General features: G+C 45.0%; 1 protein-coding gene across 3 annotated transcripts; it reads left to right on the top strand.

The window, feature by feature from the left end:
- The first annotated feature begins 33 nt into the window (after positions 1-33).
- PAFAH1B1 (platelet activating factor acetylhydrolase 1b regulatory subunit 1) lies at positions 34-25,115 on the top strand. Of its 3 annotated transcripts, none has more exons than XM_064394259.1 (11): positions 34-182; positions 13,190-13,398; positions 13,820-13,904; positions 15,333-15,407; positions 16,258-16,464; positions 16,779-16,947; positions 17,841-17,943; positions 18,643-18,871; positions 20,199-20,300; positions 20,932-21,088; positions 21,644-25,115. In XM_064394259.1, exons 2-11 carry the CDS (start codon positions 13,367-13,369, stop codon positions 21,715-21,717), a joined length of 1,233 nt encoding a protein of 410 aa, XP_064250329.1. In that variant the 5' UTR covers positions 34-182; positions 13,190-13,366; the 3' UTR covers positions 21,718-25,115. The 3 variants fall into 3 exon arrangements, with proteins under 3 accessions (XP_064250329.1, XP_064250330.1, XP_064250331.1); XM_064394260.1 differs by lacking the exon at positions 34-182 and adding an exon at positions 358-419; XM_064394261.1 differs by lacking the exon at positions 34-182 and adding an exon at positions 532-669.
- The last annotated feature ends 1,543 nt before the right edge of the window (positions 25,116-26,658 follow it).

Here is a 26,658-nt window from a genome sequence, read left to right as displayed (position 1 = left end):
GCTGCGCATGCGCAGCGCCGCGGCGGCCGCGCCGCTCCCGCCCTCCCTCCCGGCGGCCGCGGCGCCTCTGACAGCGCGGAGCGAGCGGACCGTCCCCGAGCGCCGGCACCGCGCACCGGAACCCCGCACCGGGACCGCGACCCCGCACCGGGACCCCGCACCCGCACCGGGACGCCGCGCCGGTGAGTGGGACAGGCGGGTGGCGCCGGAGCCGCGCGGCACAGCGAGGCGGCGGCGGCGGCGGCGCTGGCGGGGCTCGGTAAGGCCGGGCCCGCCGCCCCCCCGCCCCGCGGGCTGTCCCGGGCCGGGGCACGAGCGGCCGCCGCTTTCCTCCGCGCTCTCCCCCTCCTCTCCCGCTCCCCGCCCTCGCCCCGCGCCCCCCCCGCTGCTCGCTCTCAAAATGGCGGCCGCGCCCGTTGGTGAGGAGGGACCGGGCGGGGCGGGGGGCGGCGGCCCGCGGTCCTCCCCCGGCTCCGGGTGGGGGCTCTGCGGGCCGGCCCCGCTCCCCGCGGACCCCGGCCCGCTCCCGCCGTGACTCTGCAGGAAAACAGGGCCCGGTGGGAGCGGCGGGGCGGGCGCGGAGCCGCCGCCGGGCCCGAGTCCCCCCCCCGCGGGCCGCGCCGCTCCGTCCGTGACTTAGCAAATACCGGGAGGAGGCGATGGGCCGGGGTAAACAGCGATAAAATAGCCTTCAGGGACGATGGGCCTGGTGTGTGCGCGGAGGGGACCCCGAGCATCCCTCCCCGGTTGCTGCCGGGGCTTTCCCTGTCACCCTCTCCCCGGGCAGGGCCGGGCGTCGGGCGATGGCCCGGATCGCCAGCGCGGCCGAGGCACCGAAAACAAGGCGAGAATTAATAATCCAGGGCAAGGAGTAGGTGTTGTTTCAGAATTTGTCTCGCATCCCCAGTTTTCCTGCAGTGCTCAGCAGGGCAGCAGCGATAGGAGGTGGCTCAGACCTTCACAACCAGCTGCAGTAAAACGGGGGAGGGAGGTCTGATCTCTCCTTCTGGGGGTCATTTCACTGCCTGGATGGCTGCAGGTGCACAGGCTTCCCGTGAAAACCGTAGAATATTGCTGAAATCCTGTATTAATTGCTGCTCGCGAGGTTTTGTTTCGGCAGGAGGTTATAGGCAGGCAGGGCTTTTGATGGAAGTTGGGGGGTGGGAGTGGTGCCTCCCTTGAAAAGTTTGGGGTTTGTTCAGTTCTGTGGGCGTGAGATTTTTTTTTTTTTTTTTTTTTTGTTTAAGGTGGATGCAATTAAACTTGACCTTTAATACCAATAATAATGTGACACCTTCCCTTTCTTTGCCATGGTATCACTCGAACCATTTCAATAGTGCTGCAGCAGTGGGCTTGGTTGGTGCAGGTCAAGCCCTTTCATAATGAATTGCTTACTAGGGATGGGGGAAGGTTAATCTAAGCTATATTAAAAATCTTTAATAAACATCGTTTTAGTATAATTAAATGTTTGGGCATATTGACCTGGCTAAATTATGTATTTTTGTGGTGATTCTTTTAAGTATATGTTCCTATGACAGTATTGTTCATGGCATTAGGAGGTGGTGGTTAAAGAACCTCCGTTCAGTGATGATCATTTTGTAAATGATTGTGCAGCATTTGGCTGGTTTTCGGCAGAGGGAGGGTCTGCTGTCAGAATGTTATTTGCCCTTAGAGTCATTTTGTTAAATAGGAAAATTCTGTTGGGGGACTAAACAAAGAAAATATTTTAAAACTGTAAGATGCATTGCAAATAACCGGCTTGTTCTCGGGCATCTCGTTTTTGTGTGTTTCTGTTGCTGTTCCCATGTTTGTGGATGCTGTGAGCAGCCATTGAGCAGGGAAGAGACTGGGTGGAGTAAGGAGGCAAAGCTGCGAAATGGCTCGATTACCCTTTCAGAGCTTTTTTTTCCTCCCTTTGCCGGGGTGGAGGAATACTAATTGCCGTAACAATGAAGTCTCTTCTTTAGGGAAGAATCTAATGGTGCAGGAAGCTTCGGAAATGAAACAAATCTCACATTCTGTTCTGAGACTGATTTTTCTGCAGGGTGGATTTTGATTTGTCTGGCAGTGAGAAGTGACCAGTCACTGTTGCAAAGCCGGATTTTTTTTTTGTCTGATAACCGCTTCAATTTATCCACTTAGATATGCACTTGTTGAATTGATTTTATTTACACTTTAGATAGGAATTGCAATTTTTGTGGCGGTGTTTTACACACAAGATTTTCTGGAATCTAGACAAGCCTCTGTATTGTGGCTTCATGCTGTTATTTGTTCATGGAACTTCTTGGTTAGAGCGGATTATGGGTGGGCACACAGAAAAAGACAATCCCTGGTTACTCTGGTGACCACAGTGGAGTGACTGCTGTCAGTGTACAGACTGGATTGCATTGCCCTTCCTTGTGTGCCAAGTTCTTGTAAAATAACATCTTGGGATTTTGGAAGCCCTTTTGGGCACTGTAGCTCTGTAGGAGCATTGCTGTCCCCCTTGGGTACTACTGCTTAAAGTTGTGTAGGAAAAGCGTTTGAACAAAGGGTTTGGGAAATACAATAGGGATTGGAGGAAGCACCTAGGAAGGGCTGCCTCTGGAAGTGCTCTCCTGTTCCACATGTGCCTCATGGCATTCCCATCTGGTTTCAGTGCTGACTGGAGCAAGTGCAGCACTGAACATGGATGGTTCTGAAGCAGGCTGTGGTTTTGCTTTTTCATGGGGGTCTCAGTTCTGGAGTGCAGTTTGTGATAGGAGATGGGCACACAAGAAAGAGACTGTGCTTCTCTTAGTATGCCCAAAATTAAAACAAGGGGCAGTGCTTTCTGCGTTATTTCTAGTTCATTCACTGCGAGTAGCTGTTCCAGGATTCAGTGGCTGCATGAGCCAAATACCTGAGTCCAATGCGTATCCAGGCTAAGGCCAAGGAAGAGCCTAGCAAAACTCTTTCCATCTTGACAGCTTTGGTTGATTTTTGCCCTTGAAGTGATGGCAGTAACTTTTTCTACAGGAGTAACTTGTTCGTTTGGGTTCTGCAGAACCAAAAGGCATCAGCAGTTCCTTTCTGGCTGCACACAGGCTCTGTCCTGCCCGTCCTGCTGACCCCTGTGCCTGTCCTGCCTCCTGTGCTCCTCCCAGCCTGGGAGCTCAGGTTGTGTCTTTGCTCTCAACTTGCTCTGGATGGGACAGCTCCAGAATCAACATCTGCTGACTGCCTTGTCCAGCACTGCAACCTTGTATTCCTGAAGAACTCCATAGCCCATGTCCATCATTAATTGTAATGTATTTACACTTCTTGTGGAGGGTTCTGGGCAAACAATAGCTGGACCTCTCTGCCTCAGGGTAGCTCAGGTATAGACTGCATATGTTTGTAAGTTCTTTTGCAACCCTCTGTGGCTGCCCTGTATTCCTGAACTAGAGGGGTTGGAATTACCTAGTACGAAGGAGAGTGACTTTGGAATAGTTTGGTTTAGGTCAGCTCCCTTCTACTGTGGTGAGCTTCAGGCCCATTTTCTAAACTAAAGGCCAAGACTGGGAGAGCAGCTGAAGCATCCCTGAAGTGGGCGCTGAAAATAAGAACTGTGTAGGCCTAAATTCAGGAAATCAAGAGGACAATAGAAATCCATAATTATTATTAATAGATAATTTCAGATTTCCTCTAGGGTGCGGGGGAGTTTCCAGCCTCTAACATGTAATTTGTGATGGCAAATGAAGATCTCTCCCAAGGATCAGAGCCATGTATGTTGATAGAATGGTGCTGGGACTCTCCTGTTGGGTTTGTTGCAGAGAAGTCGTTAAGGTATGCACTGCCCAAACTTGCAGATCTGTCAGTGACGTTACAACTGGCTCCTCTTTCTCCCTTCTATAAGAGCTTAGGTATCATTGGCAGGACAACCTGACTACTAAAAATGTATTGCACTGGTGAAGCCTTGCTGGGGTTCAGGGGCTTTCTCAGGAGCTGCTTTATTACCTGACACAAGGGGAATGGGGCTCCTAATGCAGCTTTTGAGGATTTTATTAATGGGTGATGTTGCTTTATCTTTTGATCTGCCTGACAGAGTAGGCTACACTTTAAGTTTTTGGAAGTAGGCATTTACACTAAGATACAATCCTGGCCTGTTTAAAATCGGTTTTCAAATGCATAAAGCTGTTTCCTCAGAATTCTTGTTCTGAATGCTGTCCATGCTAGGGGAGTGTGAAGGGCTGTGCTCTGAGCAGGATGGTGCCACCACTGGGGTTGGGTTAAATGTCTGGTTTTCATGTATTACAGTTATTTTAGAACAAAACTTTTCTTCATTCCTACCATGTCCTAAGACCTACTGTACATGTTAAAAGCCTCGGCGAGAGCCAGGATTTTGTCTGCTGAGGAGCAGAATTCCAGTTTTACCCTGGAGATGCCAGCTGCTGCGGGTTAGCCCAACAGATGTGTGTTGCTAACCTGTATCTTATCTCAGTTGCTGAAAAAAGGGCCTTTTCCTCTCAGCTGAGGCAGGACCTGGATGAGGCAATGTTTTTCTCATTCATAATGTTTGAAAGCTTATTCTGTTTTCTTTTTTTTTAACCTCCTGCTCTCTCCTTAAGGGATTAGATAGGTGTGACTTAGGCTCTTTTGCTTTTAATTCACTGTCTTGGAAGCCACCTATCATTTCACTTCCTGCTAGCACCTACTGTCAGGAAATTTCAAAGAAAAATGTTATGTACAAAATAAGTGTGTGCTGAACTCCATTTCCTTGGGACTATAAACATACAGTCCTTTCAGAATTAATATTGTGCACAGCATTGTCACACTGACCAATACAAAGAGCACTCATGCATATATAAATATGTTAAAAAATCAACATTATTAATTCAAAGTTCTTGCTAGTTAATGCATTTGGAATTATTTTTGCCATTTCCTTCTTAATGATACTGCTTGTGAGTGAACTCTGTAGCCTGGCTTGGCTGCTTGTGGGCTTTAGATAAGGATTGTGATTAAATGAATGCAATAAATATATAATTTTGGTTGTGATTTTGTTGATTCTGGAAGATTTACCTGATGTTTTCTACTAGTAACTACCTGCTGCAGCCTTGAGAAGGTGTTTGCCGAGGTGGGACCATCCTTGGCTGAGGTTTGTAGGTGGTGCAGAGCAGTGCCTGTCCTGTAATTTCCTGGTATCCGTTGTTAAGTAGGTCCCTGCTGAGGGAGTTGGTCGAAGGCTGTTCAGAGGCACCTCTTGTTCTGGGGCTGGCTGGTGACTCAGCTGTCACACCTCTTGTGAGGTAGGTGACAGGCTCTGTGGCGTGGTGCTGCACTGGTTTGCACCTGAGATGGCACGGGGGCATTCATGACTGAGATTATTTATACCTTGCCTCTTGTACCCATGTTAATCATTCCCGTTGTGCCCCACAAACCTTAAGTTCCTTTGGTTTAATTAGACAGACAAGTGTTCCCCTCCCCACCTCCCCCCGAGATTGCCTCTGCCTTGTTTTTCTGCTTAATGCTAAAGCAAAGGTGTTACATTTATCCCTCTTTAAGACTAGAGGAGAATCAGCTGGACACAGCTAGGCTGTTTGCTGCAGATAAATGACTCTTTCTTCCATAATGAAACAGCACTGGCAGCTTGTCTTGTGCTGGATTCACCTGCTTTTTGGGGTGAAGAAAGAGATTGGATAAACAATTTGGTTTGTTTAAATGCTCCTGTCTTTGCAGTCTATTAAGAGGATGATGTCATTAATGAGTGTCTGTATGTATTTTAAACAGATGGTGTCTGTTCAATCAGTAATGGTAGAAGTTTCTGGTCTCTCACCTTCAGCTCTGTTTGAGAGGCAGGAGTGTAGTAGATGAAGGTGGATGGTAAGAAAGATGAGACACCATCTACGAGAACCCTGATTTTGTTATTTTTGGTACTAGTGTCATGGAAGGGTTGAACACTATTCCCTGTAATAGAATAAGATGTTATAGATCACAGTTATGATGAGCTTTTTGGTTTTGGTTCTCCCACCCCCCTCTGGGCAAGTGAAACAATTTTTGCTTAACAAGATTTGAAAATTGATAAAGGACCAACAAGTAGTTCTGTCTTAAGTTCTTGTTTAGATTTCTTTGTGGTTTATACCTTCCGTCATTTCTAAAATATTAACATAGATGTTCCTTTAAGTTTTCTTCTGGATGTTTTTCTTTATAAATTTAATAAATTCGTGTTTGTTTTTGTTAATATCACATTTCCAGTGTAACAGGCAGTTTAATGATTTAATTATTTAAATTTGGATATAGTCCTGTGACTTCCTTTACAGTTATAAATCTGTTACTTAATTTTTTAAGCCAGAGAAGTATGGGAGGAAGAACTGAGAATAACAAAGTTCAAATCCAGTGCATGCCTGCTGACAGACATATCTAAGTGCAGCACTCTTCTCCTGGTGTGCTATCCCAAAATGTGTATGTGTTGTTTGACCTAGCAATACTGAAAAATTCCCTGCTGGAGTCATCCAGCTGCCCCTGATGTGCTTTGCTGTGCCAAGGGTTGAGTAGCAGCGTGTAACACCGAGCCCGTGACACTACCCCTGCCTGCTGTCCTGCTGCTCTCACAGCACCCTCAGCAGCAGTGCGGACTGCCGTGGCCGAAACCATCACACATTCAGAGCTTTAATTTCTGCCTGCTATTGGTAGCTACGTTTACCTGCATTTTCACATAGAATTGAACAGGCAGGTTAGAAGAAGGATGTTTTCCCTTGTTTTCCACCAAAGCCTGGACACAGACCTCAGGCTGGAGTTCTGACCTGGAGGAAGCTCAAAGGCTCTAAAATGAGATGATATGACAGTGCTCACTCAAGATGTTTCTCTGAGAATTAATTGTATCATGCTTCTATCAGAATTGCAAAACTGAAGTGATACATGGCAAAAAAATGTCAAGATTGAATTAATTTAGTCTTCTGAAAAAAAAAATAATTTTTTCCAAGTGAGTTTGGCCCAGATTCCTCAGTCATGTAGTGTTGGTGCCTGGGAAGGTAACGAGGCCAGAAATGTATTTTGTTGTTTTACAGTCCTAAAGGTGGGTAGTGACTGCCAGTGATGTGTTAAAAACTTAGCTTGAAATAATATGGGAAAGCAGACGGGCATAGGAGTTGATTTCAGAATGCACAGGCGTTCCTTTTGGCAGCATGCTGTGTGGAGCACCCAACTTGCTCCTGGTTTACAGCATCTTGATGACATTCCTTAGCTTTATTTTTCAGATGTAATTGCAACCCGCATTCCAAGTCTTTGGAACATGGGCACTATATCTGATCTGCTACAGATTGCTTTCTGGTTCCCCATGGATTTGGTGCTGAATTATTTTCAGAACTAAACTACTGTATCAGGTTTTTAGCAAAAGCTGTAAAAGTAGGTGAAATGGGGAATAAAACAGGCATAAAATGTTTCATTTTTTTAATGTTAAAAATATATTTCCTTTGATAAACCTGTAACTGAACTGAAACGGAAAATGTTTTTTGTGAATTATTATAAGCACTGCACAGAATGCTGTACTCTGTGGGTACTACATTGATGTATCAAGCAAAGTGTTGACCTACGGGCATTTTGAGACTTCCCTTAATTGCAGAATAACAGGCTTACTAAACATATGAATTAAAAATAAGGCTCAGAGTTGTAATTCAGATCAGATTTGCTTCTTGTTTTGTTTTTCCCAAATCAGATAGCTGTTGGAGCTCACTTCGTTGTAATCCCTCAGCCAGCTTTACTGATGTAGGCTGAAAAGTGGAAAAAAGATTAACCCAGCTCATAAATGAGTAGCTTTCTCATATTCTCCCACTCATCCCTGCTGGCTTAGCAGGTGATGGATTCCAACATTTTCTAGGATAAGGTCTGTTTGCTGTACTAAGAGCAGCTGCGTGGCTGTGCCTGGGTGATTCTGCTGTGGATGAGCTTTCCTGCAGTAATGGGGGGCAGGATGGAAGCAGGAGAGGAACTGAATTATTTTACTTGTTACTGTTTTTCTTTCCTATCAACAGATAGCGACATATCTAGGAACCCTTTTCAGGTCCTAGTAGTTATGCCTAGGAACCATGGATATTACTTCACTTCTGTGGAATCTGGTTTTGAATACATTTGTGGAAAGAGTTGTCCTATTCTGTGGCTTGAGTTTGATAGAGCAGTGTTTTGCTTATGGGCTTTAAAACTAAATCAGCCCATTAAAAATTAGTTCAAATTAAAAGGAAGTTTTCTTATATACTTGCTAGAATTTAGCAACGTAATCCAGAGGTGTAAGAAAACAATTCATGTGGTCTAGTTTTTCCATAGGGACTGTAGCTGTAATTGCCTGGGAATTACTCCCAAATAACCCCTTAAAGTTCTCTTGTTAATGTTATGAAACAGGATACACTGTCCATGAACCTTGCAAGGACCTCCTGTGCCAGCCATGTAGCAAGAGACAATGCAACAAGAGTGTCTCCTTTAGGAATACACAAATGGATCCTTTCAGCTTCAAAGAATTGTGGAATTTAATTCTGATTATATCAATTAATTTGCTCTTTTTGGTGGCCTTTGGTTTTCATAAGTGATTGGCCTTTCACTGGGATTGTAAAATTAGCTGAAGAGAGGGAGCTAACTGAAGTAGGATTTTGCATATATTAACAACTCAGAAGTAAACTCCAGGAGTTTTCTTTGAGGTAAAAAAACCTTCTAAGAGTGATAGAATGTGTTAGAGAAACCACTTGAAAGTTGCTAGCATATAGGTGGACACTCCAAAATGTTTTAAGTTTTGTATGAGTTATTGACATTTTAAATGGTAAGATTTAAATTTGAACCTAAGTTGAGTAATGAAACTCTTAATTATCACACTGATATCACAGAGTGAACCCAGTTTTGTGTTCCTGATGCTGGTGATGGCTCCTGGGCCTTTGTAACACCAAGTGCTGTGTATTAGGTGTGTCTGAGCTGGCAATCTGCAGAAGTGACGTCTGATGTTGTTTCCTTCAATAAATGTTCCTGGAGAATATAACTAAAAATGTTGATATAATAATACGGAAAAAATGGTCTTGTAGCTGAGTTAACTAAAATATTAGAATTCTGCAAAAATGTACAATTCCTAAAGCACAGCAGTGCTGAGCTAAAGCTTTGTTGAGCTTTCAGAGCTGCTCTCTGCTGGTCTGTTCTGTATCTGCTGATGCTTTAGCTCTGTAATTGATGCCATGTATCTCTTCTAATTTTTAATATAATGGCCTACAGTTACATGTTTAGTGTACATAGCTTGTGTTTTTGTGGCAAAGACTATTTATGGAGCCTAAGCAACAGTCATAAAAGCTGCAGAAATTGAACTAATCTACTGTTAATTCCTGGAGGAGCCATGGACATACATCTGGGATATGTGCTACCATGAGGTTGCTGGACAGCAGCAGCAGAGTGAAGCTGGGCTGGTGTGCTGGTGTGTGGAACAGTTTGTGCTGCTGCCCATGTCGTGAACCAAGGAATGAAGCTGATTTTTGGTCTTCTTACACCTCGCTGTGGCAGCAGAGCACTGCCAGCAACAGAGGCACTGGCACAGCTGGGTTTGCTGTGCCTCACTCCTGGGCCTCACGAAGGGTGACATGGATCACAGCTCACTTGGGGGTGACTTCTACTGTGACTTTTTCAGAACAGCAGAAATGGGCACTGTTAGTCAGTTGAGCTGTTTTAGGTTGAGGCTAAAATGCTGCTGAATTAATTTAATTTCATAGTCTGTTTCTCAGTTTCATATGGAGAATATGTATAGAAGATATTTAAGTGTCTCCTGAAGCAAGTATGAACACGGTCATAGAAATACCTACAAGGCAAGGTGTATCATTTATTGGCATAACATACCATGAGCTGAGGGGAATCTCTTGCCTGAAAGTGATTATTTTTTCCCTACCTCATTGCTGTGACTGAGCGTGTAGCTATTGTGCTTGGATACCTCCTGTAGAGCTGTCTCAGCTAACAAGTGAAGCTGAGCTCGTTTCATTTTGCTCTTGGTGCATTTATGAATCATTTGCGGGTCTCTCATTAAGTTATTGTGAAGTTTTCCAGTAATCTAGGAAGCACTTGAAGCACACTGATAGCCATCAGTGGAAGAAGCCAGCGTTTGAAGCCAGGAAGCAGCAGCAGGCTGCTGAATCCTCAGGTCACCCTGGGGAGGAGGGTGTTGCTGTCCTGTCCGTGCCAGCTCGGCGGTGCCGTGGGGCTGGCAGGGTGCCCTGCTCACAGCCCAGGGCTGTGTGCTCCCCAGCGAGCCTGTCCCCAGAACCTTTGAACCCCTGTTTAGGAAGAGGGGGGCAATGGCCAGACATGAGGAATCACAGGGTCCTATTTATTATTATTTTTTTTTCAATTGAGAAGGTCAGAAGAACCTGCACTGTGCTGTTTTTACCTTCCCATACAGGTGAGGGTGCTTCTGCTTTTCAGGTATTCCTGATCAGTTTGTGGCTCTTCATCAATAATTCTCTGTGCTCTAGAAACTTGTGCAAGGAAAAATTCTGGCCTGTGATGATTCTTGGCTGTCTCTTTTTAAATTAATTTATTTTTAAAGATTATGCTTTAGTATGCCCCCCTCTAGTCCTGCAGCACCAAAGGATTGAAGTAGGTCTGCTGTCTGTAGTGCTCTGACATCTCTGCCAGTCCTGAGTGTAAAGGCTGATCTGTAGCTGAGTGAAAAGGTGGGCAGCTGGGATGAGGCGCAGTTGTCTGCTGAGGATCTGCTGCTGTTCAGTGTGCTTTTTCCTGTATTTAATAGTGGACAGTAAAATTCTCATACAAAGACACCTTTTCTTTCAGAAGAATATCCAACCCTGTCTTGACACTGCCTTAATATGCTGATACAAAGTGACCATTCTGAGGCGAGGTGTAATGGACAGGTAGCAGTTCTTTGTGGGTTGTTTTTGTTCCCCAGGGCTCCCCCAGAGCTCCAGCTGCCTCTCCTGGCTGAGCTGTTTGAGGGTAACACGGTGGTGGCTGATGGAGGAGGACTGGTTAGTCTTGCTTTGCTGAAGCCTGTATGTCACAAAGTCTGCTCCAGCTGAAAAAAAGGTAGCTCACATAGTGTCCCAGGTGTGTAATTAATGGTGGTCTTTTTGGGTTTTTTGGGTTTGGACACTTCTGCTTGAGTGGGTTCTTTATGTGTGAGTTTTTTGTTTGTTTTGGTTTTCCTTTGTTTGCAGTGGGCTTTGGTTGTTTTTGTTTTGTTTTTGTGATTCTGTCTATGAAGGAGGCAGTCCTGAAAACACTTCACCTTCTATTTAGGCAGCTTTGTAGTTAAAAGTCAGGAATGCTGAGCAGGGTGCTTGGACCAGACCCTTTCTGGAGGAGCAAGATGCTGTGGATCAGTTGGTTGGTGGCTTTGGCTCAGCTGTAATTTGCTAATATCAGGAGTAGCTGCTTTGCCATGTGGTATTGGAATTTATCTAGTACTAGGATCTGTTTCTCACTAACAATTCAGAGTTAGATTGTGGAGCAGCCCAGGTGTTGGGAAGTGGGTATGGGATATGGAGGAGTTTGGGGTTACTTTACATGTGACAGGGAAAATGCATTTCTAAATAGATGACATGTGAAAGATGGCCTTACAAACACAGTTACTGTTATTTTTAGACAAGTACTATAATTGCATCTCCCAGATGCCACTACAAAATTGAGATATTGGGATTTTTTACTGGAGTCGTACGCTGGCACTGGATTTGCTAGGCATTCGTTGCACAGTGGCGGTTCATGATAGAAATCCCACCCTGAGGTTTTGCTGGGGCAGGCCTGGAGGCCGCTTGGGGCCGGTTTGTGTTCGCTGTGCCGTGTCCGGAGGTGCCCGGTCCCGCTCCCAGCCCGGCTCTGCTCGGCTGTCCCGCGGCGCGCCCTCTGCGGGCGCCTCTCGGCCCTGCAGGACCTTTCTGGGGTGAACTCAATTTCCTTTATTTGCTCTGCTCCGTGCTGAGCACCGGACATCTCTTGAAACCCAGCTGTCTCTTTACCTGGCATGAATTGGGTTATGGGACAAGAGGAGGTGAAATGCTTGCTTCTGTTATCTGAAAGGATTAAGCCTGTGTTGTTAGTTTTCAGCCGAATTGTTTCTGAAGCTATTGGGGAAGAGTGTTCAGTGCCTGTTCAGTGTTCCTATCATAACTGGCTTGCAGGCAGTATTACAGTGTGCAGCATTTAACGTGGAAGATCCACCAGCAGGGTGGAAACAAGCAACTTGCAGCTTAAGCTCATTTTGAAGCAGACAGCAGGCCTAGATAGGTTTAGAAAGAAGCCTCTGATCCCCTGTGATGAATAAGTAGCCATTAATGATATAAGCTTAGCATTTTCCTTTTTTCATAGCAGGCTATTGTTTAGAGGAGGCTCCTTACTGAAATTGTTATTGGGCTGTGATACTGAAGTGTCAGTGTACCTGTGTGTGTGGGGAGGGGCAGAGGTGAGGCAGCAGCAGCAGGCAGTCCTCAAGCAGTCGGTAGAAAGTTTACAAACCTGCCTGCTGTCTTTGAGCCTCTGTGCACTGCCTCAGCTTATCTCAGTGCTGAGGCTGGTTGGTTGGTCAGACTTGCTGAGCAGCCTGAGTCAATGATGAGTTCTTACAGAGCCTGCCAGGTGTGCAAGAAGTGCCATTTCAGCACTTCCCATGGTCGTGGTGCTCAAGAGGCCCCTGCAGTGCAAAAGCAAAGGCAGCGTGGGTTTGGTGATGTTGTTGTGGCAGAGGTTGAAGCTGAGTTGAAGCAGGTTGTGCACTGAGAATGCTGCAGTTCATGTTTCTGAATCAAAGGGTACTGACGAATCTGTGTTTTGGAAAAGCTCAGCTCCACTGACTTGAACTACCTCGAGCGTGTCAGGTTTCAGCTGTATCCTGAATTGCTGTGATCACTCCACTGCCTGAGCCCACCTGCAGTCACCGGCCTATGGCAGCTCTTCCCATGGTAATGGTGTCACTCTGATCAGATTGGAGGACTGTTTAAAAATTTGCCCTGCCCTAAACATGGGCAAGATGAAGTATTAATTCTAGGTAAACAAAGAAAACAAGTATTGTCTCTTAGTCAAAGGTTATTGGAAACTCCCTCAGGTGGTGGTACTGGAGTGGGAAAAGTCACTTGTGTGCTGCAGTTGTGTAGCACTGTAGCTGCGAGGGCCCTGTGCTGAGGCAGAGCCAGAGTCTTCAAAGATGCTGTTTGGATAAATCTGAGAAAGCTGCCTGAGGAGTGCTTGTTTCAAGGTAACAAATGATGTCTCTTTCTCCTCCTTATAGATGGATTGAATCTTCTGTGTTGAATGCCTCTGGATTTCCTATTGGATTTCACATCTGGGGAAATACTTGTGATTTAAGCCACTGTGGCAGACTGAATTGTGGATCCTGGGTTCCCAAGACTTTAGCTCTTGAGGAGAAGCCACTGCTCGATCACGTTAACCTGACATCTCAGCCACGATGGTGCTGTCACAAAGGCAACGAGATGAACTGTAAGGGATCATTTTTTTTAAGTTTGTGTTGCATTTTCATTAAACTTCAATTATTAGCATTTGTTTCAAAATAGATTTTAGAGTGTCTCTGTTCACATGCCCTTTAAGTACTGTGTATTGGGGTTTGCATCTCTCTACTGTTTATTTTTGCTAGAACTGCTATTATTTGAAACCAGAATTGGGAAATAATGAAAATATAATTTCAAAGTTACTGATGGCATAAAAAATGGATTCTTCAATTTGCAGTAAGCATGTTGCAGTATAAGCTGCAGTCTGTGAATTCTACATTTATCTTGAGTAAACTCTGGAAATGTTTTGCTATTTTACTTGGTGATGTAGACAAGGATCTGATCAGAATGCACTGTGTTGTGATGACTATTTCTCGGAGTCCTTAAATTGTATTTAAAATGCTGTTTTGTAGAAATCGAGCGATAGCAGATTACCTCCGTTCCAATGGCTACGAGGAGGCATATTCGGTTTTTAAAAAGGAAGCTGAATTAGATGTGGTGAGTTCAAACAAGATTCTTCACCTATATTTTAATTCAGAAGTCAGTTTTGTGGCATTTGCATCTGTTCTGAACCTGTGTGTCTGTTACCTACCTGTTAGCTCAGACACTTTCAGAAGTGCAGGTGATGAGCTCACAGAGCCTATTGCCTTACCAGAAAAGGGAAAATAATCATTGGGTGAGTTGGCCATTTCTGAGCAAATGGTTTTATAACCAGATTTCAAATGGTCTGAGGCTGTGCAGCTTTGGAGACTGACTTCACTGGGGATCTTTGAGAAACAGGAAAACAAAACTGCATTGCTGTTGTCCTCTGCTTTATCATACAGAGCCAGTGTTGGAAAATCCTTTTGAGATTTGACTTGGGTCAGCAGTTAAGTCATTGCTTGAGTCTGTTGCATACCTCTTGAGTAACCATGTAGTAGGAGGGCAGGCTGAAACAGTTCATAGAGATTCATCATCCAATCAGGCCAGGTTGGACAGGGCTTGGAGCAGCCTGGTCTAGAGGAAGGTGTTCCCCCAGCTGGGGGGGTGGAAAAATGAGATTCAAGGTCCCTTCCAACTCAAACCAGGCTGTGATTCTGTGATTGTGTGACCAGCTCTGGTAAGCAGCTCTGTTTGCTTAGACTGTACAGATGCCAATGACTCAGACCAGTCATTTCTTGTAACCTCATTCTGTTGATTTGCCTTTGTCACAGATAATTTGGTATAATTTTTAACTTTGCCACCTATTAGCATAGGAGGTATGCATTTCATATGGTTACGGCTGGATTGAGTAGTAAACTTCTGTGTGCTGGATAAATCCTTGCCTTTTCTTTGTTATGTATCTTGCATTGTTCTTTTTCCAAAATGCTTGAAGTTGGACTTAATTTCTCCAATTTGCTACTAGTGTTGAATAAATACATAGAAGTGACAAATTGAAATACCATACTTATAATTGAAAATCCTAATATCATTTCCCTATCTGCCTTATCTATCAACCTAATTTAGTCTCCTCTTCCCAAAGCTTAGGAAAGCAATCTAAATAGGTTAGATGGTCCTGAGGGAAAGAGAAAACGCAGTTGCTAAAAGTTTCACGACTTTTATGCAAGAAAATCTGAATTGGAGTGGGCTATACTAAAGTGGAAAGAAAAGGTAAAGGCTGGAATTATTTGAGTAAATTGGAATGGTCGATGTGTAGCTCTACAAAGAGAGGTTTAATATCTGTCTCTGAACAAGGTAGTGAGTCCTCAGAGCTTTTATCTGCTGTGGAGTAAGCCTTGGCATGTTTATTTTCTGATGTCTGTTACCTTCATCTCATTTAGGATTATTGTAGCACGAGACTCTATTTTTGTAATGGAAAGAAAGGGTAGCACTTAGTTCCTTCTGCATCTCTGATTTTTGTTTTTCTGTGTTGCTTTTCTTCCTCTTTCTTTGAATGCTTCTTCTCAGAATGAAGAGTTAGATAAGAAGTATGCTGGACTTCTGGAAAAGAAATGGACATCTGTTATAAGATTACAAAAGAAGGTAAGTAGAGATGTGCTGGATGTGCACATATAAAAAGTTATCCCAGAAAGCATTCAGCCCTGAACGGGCACGTGCAGTCCTGGAGCTGGAGAGGCAGGAGGTGCCCTGGGGCAGTTGGTGAGCAGGGAGGTGGAGTCGCTGTGTGCAGAGGGTCAGGCTGGGCTGGGATGGAGGAGAAGTCAGTGCTGCTTCTTGTCTTTGGCCATGGCCCTAGAGGGAAGGAGCCATTAGCTCCAGTGCATTCCAGTGGGGGATTGTGCTGCAAGTGGAGAGTACAAAACTCCTTTTAGTCATGCTTCAATGGCTCAAGAGTGTATTAAAAGCAAAAAACCTCCTAAAATCAGTGTGTTAACAATGAAGTCCTATCCCTTGTGCAGGTCAATACAGAGGGTTTATTAGCCTCCAGTGTTTCTGTTGTTGGTTAATGTGTGTGCTAGCTCCAACAGGACACAGAATTCCTGCAGCAGTAGCATTCCTTTTTGTTAGCACAACCTTCTTTGGTAGTTTGGCACAATAGTAATTCAGATGTATTTGTACAGTGTGCGAGTAAAGGGGATTTTGTAGAACTTTTTTATGTGAAAATATTTGGGAATTTGCAAAGAATAAACTATTAATGATTAAATTATTAAGAATTAACTATAAATTATTAAAGAATAAGCTATAAATGATTAATTTAGGTTTGGTTTTTAAAACCAGTGCTACTGAATGTTGGTGATCAGTTTCAGTCTATGCAATCTTTTCTTTACTCTGAGTGTTGGAGTCAGTTGTTATTTGGTTACTAATGAAGAAGGTGAATTAGATCTTGTATAAAACTGGAAATGAACGGTCTCTTTAAAATTCTTACACTTAGGTAATGGAATTAGAATCGAAGCTGAATGAAGCTAAGGAAGAATTTACATCAGGTGGACCTCTTGGTCAGAAACGAGACCCTAAAGAGTGGATTCCTCGTCCTCCAGAGAAGTATGCGTTGAGTGGGCACAGGAGTCCTGTCACTCGGGTCATCTTCCATCCAGTGTTCAGTGTCATGGTCTCTGCTTCAGAGGATGCCACAATAAAGGTATGTGTGTGCTCCAGACAACTGGCTGTGGAATAGGTGACAGCAATACAGTGAAACTTGTTCTCCTGATGGGCTTATAGTGCTTAAAGGTAGCTGAAAATAGTTTTCAAAATGCATGAATTCAGTTAATTTATAAGTAACAAAATCACATAAAAAGAAACTTATTTTTTTTTACTGTTAAGCTTTTTGGGGCTGTCTGTCTCTTGCTTAATTATTGAACAAGGTGCCAGACTGGCCTGCAGAGTGCAAATGTGAGACTGGAGAATACAAAGAGTAATGGGCTGCTGCTAACAGGTTGTCTATTCCCTTGTCAGGTGTGGGATTATGAGACAGGAGACTTTGAGAGAACCCTGAAGGGGCACACAGACTCTGTGCAAGATATTTCCTTTGACCACACTGGCAAACTCTTGGCCTCCTGTTCTGCTGATATGACCATTAAGCTATGGGATTTCCAGGGCTTTGAGTGCATCAGAACTATGCATGGTAAGGTATAAAGGGATTGATTTAGCAGTCTGTAAAGTGAAGAGGGTTTTTGGCTCTTTTTTTTTTTTTAATCCAGGAAAACTGCTGATGTGGAAGGGGGTTATAGACCAGATTATTTTCCAAAAGAAAAAGGGGGGATATAATTTGATACTTTGAGTTCTCTGTAAATAGGGGATACATGCAGTGTTTATGGAATGAAATAGCATCTTAAATCTACTATGCATGATGGTGTAGACAGCATCTCATAATGATACTGAAATAAAATGACAGTTAGAGGGATTTTAGCTTTAAATATTAAATGCTTTCTAGACAGTAAAACTGCCTTCAAGTCAGTGAAAGATTCCTTCCTTCAGCCCCTAGTTCCTGATGCAGGACTACAGAAAGGGAGGAATCAGTGCCAGAGGAGTTGTGGCTGTTCCATGTGGGGTTTGGCTGTGTGTGTTTGATCACACAGGAAGGTTCCCTTTGTACTGCATTTGAAAGCCATAGGCAAAATGAGAAAGTACAGCACACCCAGCTATAAGATTCTAGTATTGGCAGCAGGTGGTTTTTATAGTTTTATGTAGGAACTTTTTTCTTGCATTTAGGATCATCTTTTAGTAGTGGTGAGTAGAAATAGAGAATGTTTGAGACGTAAAAAAATAAACACCCACACATAGGTATATGCAAGTAAACAGAAAGCACCTTTAAGGGTGCTCAGTGTCTGGACTGTGTGGGTTCTAAAAATACAGATGATTATTTCATAAAACCTCAAGTTTACATGTAAAGATTATTCAATAAAGCACACTCTGCTGCTGTAGCTACTTGACCAAGATAAAGAAAAAAGGCAAGTCCTGTGTGCTCTGTGAAAACTCTGCCAGTGCCACTTAATAAAGGCTTTATTTTGTTTTTAGGTCATGATCATAACGTTTCTTCGGTAGCCATCATGCCCAATGGAGATCATATAGTTTCTGCCTCAAGGGATAAAACTATCAAAATGTGGGAAGTCCAGACAGGGTAAGTGCACTTGTGAGCAAACAGCACCAGAACAAAAGCGAGGAGAAAGCGCTGTGTGTAGAAATGGGGCACAGGAATCTGAATGTCAGCAGGCACTCTTTGAATTGAGAAATGATGTTCTGCCTTTAGAGTAATTCACAGAAAGATTCTGCCCCAAACATTAGGCAGAGGGGTTTAGGTGTTAATACTGACTAATTAAAACGAACTGCTTTTGTCTTTCTGGAAGCTATGAGGGTAGATCTCTAGCTCACGACCAATTAGGAAAATAAATCCACTGGTTAACCATGAGTTTAAAGGTTACTTTTAAATCTGTTACCTTTCTTGACACAGATCAAGGTGTCTCCTGATTTTTTTTGGTCTTCTTGCTTGTTTCATTTATCAGTTGCCTCTCTAATAACCTAAATGACCTGTAAATCTCTACTTGTTCTTAAAACACCTGTTTAAGGCAAGTAGTTGTGTCAACTTAAGTTTCCCCCCGGTTTCCTGCTTTTTGCCTTAACGAGTTTTTGCTAGCTCCTAGCTGTTGCTGCTTCCTTTCCACAAACTCTTTGTGGTGTGCTCCATCACCTGCCTGGATGAACCCGTGTGCACTAAAATATTTTATCTTAAGCACTGAGTAGGTGAAGTGTCCTCAGGTTGCCGAGGCTGGCGCAGTGGGTGCCTGTCTGGAGGTTGAGTGCTGCTGTGTTTCCTGCACAGTTACTGCGTGAAGACTTTCACGGGGCACAGAGAATGGGTGCGCATGGTGCGGCCCAACCAGGACGGCACCTTGATTGCCAGCTGCTCCAACGACCAGACGGTGCGCGTGTGGGTGGTGGCCACGAAGGAGTGCAAAGCCGAGCTCCGAGAGCACGAGCATGTGGTAGAGTGCATTTCCTGGGCTCCCGAGAGCTCCTACTCCACCATATCAGAAGCTACAGGATCAGAGGTAACATTCCTGGGCTGTTGCACAAGCACGCACAGGGAGATCTTTGTCCATGCTCTGACAGCCACTGAGCTCTGGGCTCAAAGGGCCTGGCAGGTACTGCAGGTGTGTTATGAGTACTTCTGTCTGTATCTTGGTGTGCAGCTAAGCCCTGTCTGGGCTTCCCAGGATCCAGCTTTTGTGTTTAGGACCTATCCTTGCACTAGTAAAAGTGAACTTCAGGGAGATGCTCTGTCCAGGGAGGGGTGAGAGTGGGACCACTGTCTTGTACTGCAACAAAGGAATGTGTAAAGCGGCTTCTCTCTCAGAAGATTATAAGGATGCTTAGCAATTGGAAAGTAGAGGGGGGAAGGAGCCAATCAGGAATACAGAATGAAGCTGCCTTGGGTGCAGTGTGCACCGATTGCTGTGATTTACTGTACAGTTACTGATGGAAGAAAGCATTCCTTAACTAAAATGAATCCCAGTTTATGTGATCACTGATACCCCTTCTAGTGAGCCTCAAGAAAGGCTAAAGGCCAGAAGAAATTTTCGTTCTCAGGATGTTAAAATGTAGAAAAAAAGAAATAGAAATAAGCTCCAGTTTCTAGTCAAGCCCCCCCAACCAGCATTGCTGTTTTGCCCTCTGCCTCCAAAGGCTGTGGACACCCCAGGGGAAAAGTAGCCACACTGAACACAGAGACTTGACTAGTGATGGCTTTTACAGGTTATTTCAGTCAAATTTTACTTGAATCGCTTAAAGATCCTTATAACCTTTTAACTGTAAGTAATGAAAGCGAAAGTCCGCGTGTCCTTGCCGTGGTTGTGGGGCTCCGCAGCGGTGCCTCCCCTGCCCCCTGCTGGAGGCAGCGGGCACAGCCCGCACACCTGGGGCAGGTGAGAGCCGGCCGTGCTCGCACCGTGCACGGACACACACACCAGTCGCCTACAGTGGGAAGTTCTCAGGAATTCCCAGCCCTGCTTCATTGCATGTTATGAAGAATTGAGCACAAAGGTATGTGTGAGCTGCATCCTCGTCCCGGAGATGTGGCATTTGAGCAGTGTCTGCTGTTAACAGTGTCTCGCAGTAGGCAAGTGTGTATTCAAAGTGTTACTTAGCTTGTGGAATCAGCAGGACAAACAGCCACTTCTTTTAACAGATTGTGTAATTCTCCTAGCATTAGTACCAGTGCCTGTGACCCAGCTTTGTCAGTGTGGGTTTACTCACTGTAAGCTGTTGTATGATCTGATTTTGGTACTAAAAAATATCACTGGGAAGGGATCTGTTTCATTCCTCCTCTTGCCGCTTCCATCTTATGTGTACCATAACTTAAAATATAATTTTCTGTAGACTAAGAAGAGTGGCAAGCCTGGGCCTTTTCTGCTGTCTGGATCAAGAGACAAGACCATTAAGATGTGGGACATTAGCACTGGCATGTGCCTTATGACACTTGTAAGTCCATTGGTGTTTTTTCTGGCAGTCCTAGCTGCATATGTACAACCAGTTTTAATGAAATGTCTTATCTTCCATGTCATGTTTTCAAGAGAAGCCAAGTTACAATAATGCAAATGCTGGAAATACAGTTTTAATGGCTTCTGTGGTTCAGCTATTGTTGTTGCTAAGAAATACTGACAATCTCCAAAATCGTAGTGTGAATGCAGTACTGTGGTGTAGGTTCTGTGATGAGTAGCTTGGTTTGTTTGCAGAAATGCTGGTAATGATCTGGATTGTGTCTTCTGTGAAATATCATGTTGTTGCCACGTGTGGGACTTCCCGTGGGCCGTAGCTGCCGTTCCCAGCTCAGATTCTGGCTGGACTGGGCGGTGCTGCTGGGGGTGGAGAGCAGAATTGGTGCAGATCACATGAGGACTGCTGTTTGTTTGCCTTCAAGTACAGGAACTTGCATTGTTGGGAGGACTGATAGAGGTGTAATAATAGAAACTGGAGATAAGCTGTGATTCTGAGAGGTCTCAGGAGCTCAGCGCTGTCCTTGCGGGGCCAGGCAGGGGTCCCTCAGTGTGCCGCAGCACGAGGTGTGGTGCTCAGCTCTCAGCCTGCTCACTGATCTCTCCTTGTGCACAAGGTGGGCCATGATAACTGGGTACGTGGCGTCCTGTTCCATTCTGGGGGAAAGTTTATTTTGAGCTGTGCTGATGACAAGACTCTCCGTGTCTGGGACTTCAAGAACAAGCGATGCATGAAAACCCTCAACGCGCACGAACACTTTGTTACCTCTTTGGGTATGTATTGCTCCCTGTGCCACAGCTGCTGCTTCCCCGCTGGCTGCAGCTGAGCACCACGCTGCCATTCACCTCGGGGCCCAGTGGCACCTTGTGCTCTCTGTGTAAAGAAATGTACTAGAAAGTACCTGCAGACTCTAGTCAAACCCCCCACCCCTGTGAGCTGTAGAGTTGGAGTGTGCTGCATTTTTCCACTTCTGCTGCCAGTGTTGCTCATGGATAAGAATGTTAACTGACAGGGAGTTCTGGAACCTGTCAACAGAGCATGGGGCACGTGGGGAGGGCTCTAGTGTCAGTGCTTGCCCAGCAAAAGGAAAAGAAGGGTGTGCACAACAGTCAGAAATGAGTTACTTTGAATTCCTGGACATTCCTGGTTCATGTTACCAGATCTTGGTAACAGCATGAGAGAATTTGGCTACAAAAGTACAGCTAGGAGCTTTGGAATGTAGCCTTTGAGCTGGTAGAATTGTTTTGAAAAAGCAGTGCCATTCAGTGAGAGTAGGAAATGCTGAAGTTGTGGGTTCACTGGTAATGTGAGCTTTTGTCTCCTGGCAGATTTCCACAAGACAGCCCCGTACGTGGTGACTGGGAGTGTAGATCAAACAGTAAAAGTGTGGGAGTGCCGCTGATGGAGTTCACAGTGACCCCTTTTCCTCTGGATGCACTCAGATACCATGGTTACCCATTGAGCTCTGTTTAAATAAATATTGTCCTTTCATGTAAATTATTCTGGATGTAGATTGAGCTTATTAAATGTTACACACAAAGTATTCATGCATGGTGAATCCAAATTGTATACTGTAAATTTACATACGTTGTCTAGAAGTACCATAGGTTTAAGAACATGGGCTGGCATTGGTCACATCAGACCTGAGAAGGCAGAAGTGGGATGATTGGAATAGGGCACTTAACTGAATAGTTGACAGTGTCGTTATGTCGGATAATTATACCTGTTTTTCTTTCTGCTGTCTGTTGGTGCCTGAATTGGTGACCTCATTTGGGAAAAGTTTTGTAGGGCTCTTTCAGAAATGTGTATCTATGTAACATCACTTAAGTGTGCTTAATAAATCTTCTCTAAGAATACTAGATAATAAGGCTGCAATTCAGAATCTTCTGAACCTTATATGTAATTAATGGAAATTAATTAAACTCTGGAATATTTGTCATGAAACATTTGCCAAATCAACAGAAAACATTTGTTTTGGCCTCCTATCACGCAAGGGTTGGTATATTTATAGAACTGACTGTAAACCTGAAATAAGACAACAAATCTTAGTCGCAGCTGATGTGATAAATGTATTTATTTTTTATTTGGTCATTCAATGGTTAAGCTGTGCTGTTAAACTAAGTTTAAATGGTTTTTTGTTTGGGTTTTTTTTAATGCTAGACAAACTTCCAGGAGGAGTTGTCCATCCCACTAGAGTTTAGTGATCCAGTTTCCAGTAGAGCTTCCTCTCCCAAATGACTGCCATGGTCCAACTTGCTGTTTGCTTTCCATGTTTGTTAGAGATGTGCAATTCCTATTTACACAGCAGGATCAAAGGACACTTCCCTCATTCACTGGCAGGAAATTGGGGTATACAAAAGTTTTTTGGTTTTCTTAGTGCCTCCTTGGACAATGAGGTGATCCTCACCTTGGCAGTGTGGCTCCAATTAAAACATCCTGGGGTTTGCAAGTGGAGAAAAACCTTGGGCTGCAGCATTGAAATGCTTTAAAGGAAGCACTAAGTATCTTGAGAATCAGTTGACAATGGCAGGTCAGATCCATGCAGGCTTCTAAAGTGAACAAAGCCCACACCCATCTGTGGGAATGATGATAAACATTAAAACCAAACCCAAATCCTATCAGCAAACCAGCCCAGCTCAGTTATTAATTAGTATTTATGTTGTTTGGTGTACACAATTTTTAATTTGCGTATCCCTAAAGTTACATATTTTGATCTGAAATGAATGAAAATATTATAAATTAATATTTTAATCAGCATTTTTGTGACAGATTCCATTGTAGATAACCAAGAATTACAATACTTATCAAACTAACCAGGTGTTTTTAAAAATCAACTTTAAAATTGACAATACAATGAAGTACCAGGCTGATGTTTTAACAGGTGAATTAGTGCTTATTTTATTCCTTTGGTTTAATCCATGGCTTTTAAAATGTCCCTTTTAAAGCTGAGGTCCCTGACCCGCATAGGGTGGGCTGGAGGGCAAACACACTGCACTGGTGAGGGGGGAACTTCCACAGTCAGCCCAGAAGGAGCCTCTGTTCTGTGGGAGGAGCTGGATTGGGGTGTGGGATCCTCTGGGAAGTGGTGGAGAAAGCGGGATTCTGATGTGGGGGTTTTCAGAGCCAGTTTAAGATCCAGGCTAATCTCTTAAATCCAGTGGTTTCTGTCATTCTCAGTGTGTGTTGCTGCATAAGCATGCACGAATAAAGTCTGTTTTGTTCATTAGCTGCTTGGACTGGAAAAATTTGCTGCTTTTTGTCCTATTGGAGAATTCCAGATACACAAGTAGTGCATCTTAAATCCCTCCATGCATCTGCAACTGTAAAGTAATAACATGTTTAATTCCTGGTAGGACCTAGAAACTTTATTTAAGTCTAAAGTGAACCACCCTCATGTACATAACTCAAAACCTGAATGAGAAATTAAAGGTACCTGTGATGTGGAAGTTGTCTACTGCATTTTTTCCCTGTAGCAAAGAAGCATTTACCAGGCCACCCGGCCCCAGAGCTGGCAGCAGCATCACTGCTGTGTGACACTCAGCACTGCTCCTGTGCAGAGTGAGCCTCCTGGGGAGCAGGGAATGATCTCAGGGATGGTCCCAACCGGACCAAAGCTGAAGCCCTGGTTGGAAGGGAGCCACACCACAGGCATGGGAGTGAGGGGACACTGGGACATGCTGTGCAACCGTCGCCACTGTTACTGGCAGCTTGTGCTGTGCCTTTGCTGTGAGCAGACCTGCAGCAGCGAGGTTACTGGGTCAGAAATGAGCTAGATGCATTGGAGGGGTGAGAGGTTCGCTGCTGCTTTGGCACTTCCTGACTGAACCTGGCAGCACGTGCCAGGACCCAGCTCTGGCCTGGCACCAGAGCCACTGCCGATCCATGCCACACGCGCCAAAAGTGCAGCGTGTTTTGTGGTTTAGATAGAAGCTTTATACCATCTTGCACTTCAGAAGGTGAAACAAACCTCTCCTGCTTTTGTGTGTGGTGTGACCAATGTGTGCCCGGGACACTGAGCAAAGGAAAACAACCCCTGGTTGGTAGTGAGTGGGGACTGTGGGCAGGGGGTCCCTGCCTCTCCTCTGCTGCTTCCTGTCCCTGTGACCTGCCTGAGAAACCACTCGTGGACAGCTCCTGACTCCCCTGAGAGCTGTTTAAAAAGAAAAATACTTTGTTTTCGTAGACAGGTGGCTTGGTCATCCTTTAATGATTTGAATATTGCAAATGCTGAGTTGAGTGAAGGAAAAGCGCCCTTGGAGTGAGCTGTTGTGTCCAGCTGTATATAACGTCCTGTATTAAATCGATACCGAGAGTCCTGTAGCAAGAGCACGTGCATAGAGGGGTGGGATGGACGGGGGGGAGCGGGGGGGTCGCGTTGGATTTGCAAGTCACAACTGGCATTAACTGGCCTTTTTATCTTTCCACTGTGTCATGTAAGTAGCTGCTTTCCTGTCCTGCCTGTCCCTCAGGCTTCCCCGAGTTCATTCTGAAGAGAAGTTAGCAAAATCCTCACGCTTTAGAGTCGATCCCGACATCGACGTGAAGGCAAATGTCAGATGTTTGTTTGAGCGCTGTTAGAGGTTGCAATTGGAGAGAACAGTTCCCAGGCTGTAGGAGTTAACTGAAGCTATTGACACAATTAAAACAAAATCGGTAAAGGAATGTATATAATACTGCTCTGTGTTTTACAGTAAGATTTGTTGCTCTCAGACTGTGTAAAACAAAATTTATTCATGTTTTCTGCATATTAAAAAAATCTTATTGTACCAATTGGTAAACTATTAAATGCATATAAAACTAGATGTGGTTTTGTCTCCTTGGATGCAAGAATTAAAACTATTTTGAAAAAAGCTATTGGTGTTTCACCCTCAGATTTTGCTCCCACTTGCTTTGCCCTTGCTCTGATTTTAACATAACTTGTGCTCACCTGAGGCTGCAGGAAGTGGTTTGGAGCTGGTCATGCAGCTGGCATAGCGAGAGGTTTTGTTGTTTGATCAGATGCAGTGAGGTGCTGCAGGAAACGTTCTGGTGGGCTAAGCTGGACTCACAGGAGGGCAGGAGAGCCTTGGCCCTCGCCTGGCACAGGCCAGCCCTGGGTGGGTTGGTTTGGTGGGATTTTCCCTGGTCTTGCCCTGTCTCTGCAGACAGGAGCTGGCTGTCACTCCTGGCTCGCTGCTGGAGCTGAGGGCGGTGGCTGAGCGCGGCCGCCGGGCCCCGAGCGCTCGGCTTGGGGCTGCACAGGACAGCTGGTCCTGGAAAGCTGAAACACCGGGTGGTTCTGGCAACATCTGTTCTGCTGCTAGGGTCTTGTGCCTCTTTGTGCTTCAGTTTAATTTTTCCCTGTGATTTGGCCCTAACTGCCTCAAGTTCTGTTTAGAGATGGGTCAGTGGCTGGAACTGGAATGGGCACATCATCATGGAAGAGCACAGATAGATGCTCGTGAGCTTGACATGGGGAGAGAGTAAAAGGGCACTCCTGCCAGCTGAGGTCTGTGGAAGCAGCTGGTAGGGTGGCACTTTGCAGTGGGAACAGACACAGAATGGACAGTTGGATGAAACCCACTTACATTTGGGGAAAAAAAACTGAGTCTGGGCTCTGCCGGAGCCAGTGTGTGCTACCCCAGATGGGGTGACAGGGTGGCAGAGAAGTGGTTTTTGGGGTGAGGGTTGAAAGGCAAGCCTCGTATGTCCACAAGCAGTGAGTTTCTCACAGGGAGCACAAGGCAGGTTCAGGTGTGAGTTGCTGAGAACAGTATGGGCAGTTAAATTTAATTTTCCCCCTTGGCTTGGTGGGTTGTCGCTCGTGCAGCAAGTGCTGCACTGACAGCAGCTCTGTAGTGTTTCCAGTCCCAATACAGCACTGATGGGCACTGGAACATTTTTCAGTGAATGGGTTTGTACCTGCCTGCCTCCAGCCCAGCTGGCTCCCAGGGCCCATTTGAATTCAGTTTTTACACTCATGTTTTAAGAACTTGTGAACAGAGGAATGAGAACCCCCAGAACCCAGAAGAGGTAGTGAGGTACAGACAGATGTTGGCAAATGCAGTTATTTGCCAGCCTGCAGTGCCCTTGGAGCTGCTTAGCTGTGGAGCCTCAGTAGCCAGGACTTGTCTCCTTCAGCTTCATTGCACATGGGTACAAGATCCCCAAAGCTGTGTCCCTGCTCCCACATCTCCCCTGGGATGAGAGGGCAAAGTGACCCTCTCCCTGAGCACAAATGGATTCTGACAGCAGAGGTGGTGGGTCCTACCCCCTCTGGGCTGGGGTTGTGACTCTGGTACTGATTTACAGCTTTTAAAGCCTCTGGGTCAGCTGCTCCTGTTCTTTCCCCCCCATTTCCAGC

This window comes from Passer domesticus, chromosome 19 (assembly GCF_036417665.1).
Source record: "Passer domesticus isolate bPasDom1 chromosome 19, bPasDom1.hap1, whole genome shotgun sequence".
Classification (NCBI taxonomy): domain Eukaryota; kingdom Metazoa; phylum Chordata; class Aves; order Passeriformes; family Passeridae; genus Passer; species Passer domesticus.
Note: the sequence above shows the minus strand (reverse complement) of the source record. Positions and strands in the feature narration are given on the sequence as shown.

Excerpts from the sequence above, each read along its gene's own strand:
- PAFAH1B1 (XM_064394259.1), top strand. The coding sequence starts at position 13,367 with ATGGTGCTGTCACAAAGGCAACGAGATGAACT. Across the intron at positions 13,399-13,819 it reads CAAAGGCAACGAGATGAACT|AAATCGAGCGATAGCAGATT; the intron begins GTAAGGGATCAT and ends GCTGTTTTGTAG. Across the intron at positions 16,465-16,778 it reads CAGAGGATGCCACAATAAAG|GTGTGGGATTATGAGACAGG; the intron begins GTATGTGTGTGC and ends TTCCCTTGTCAG.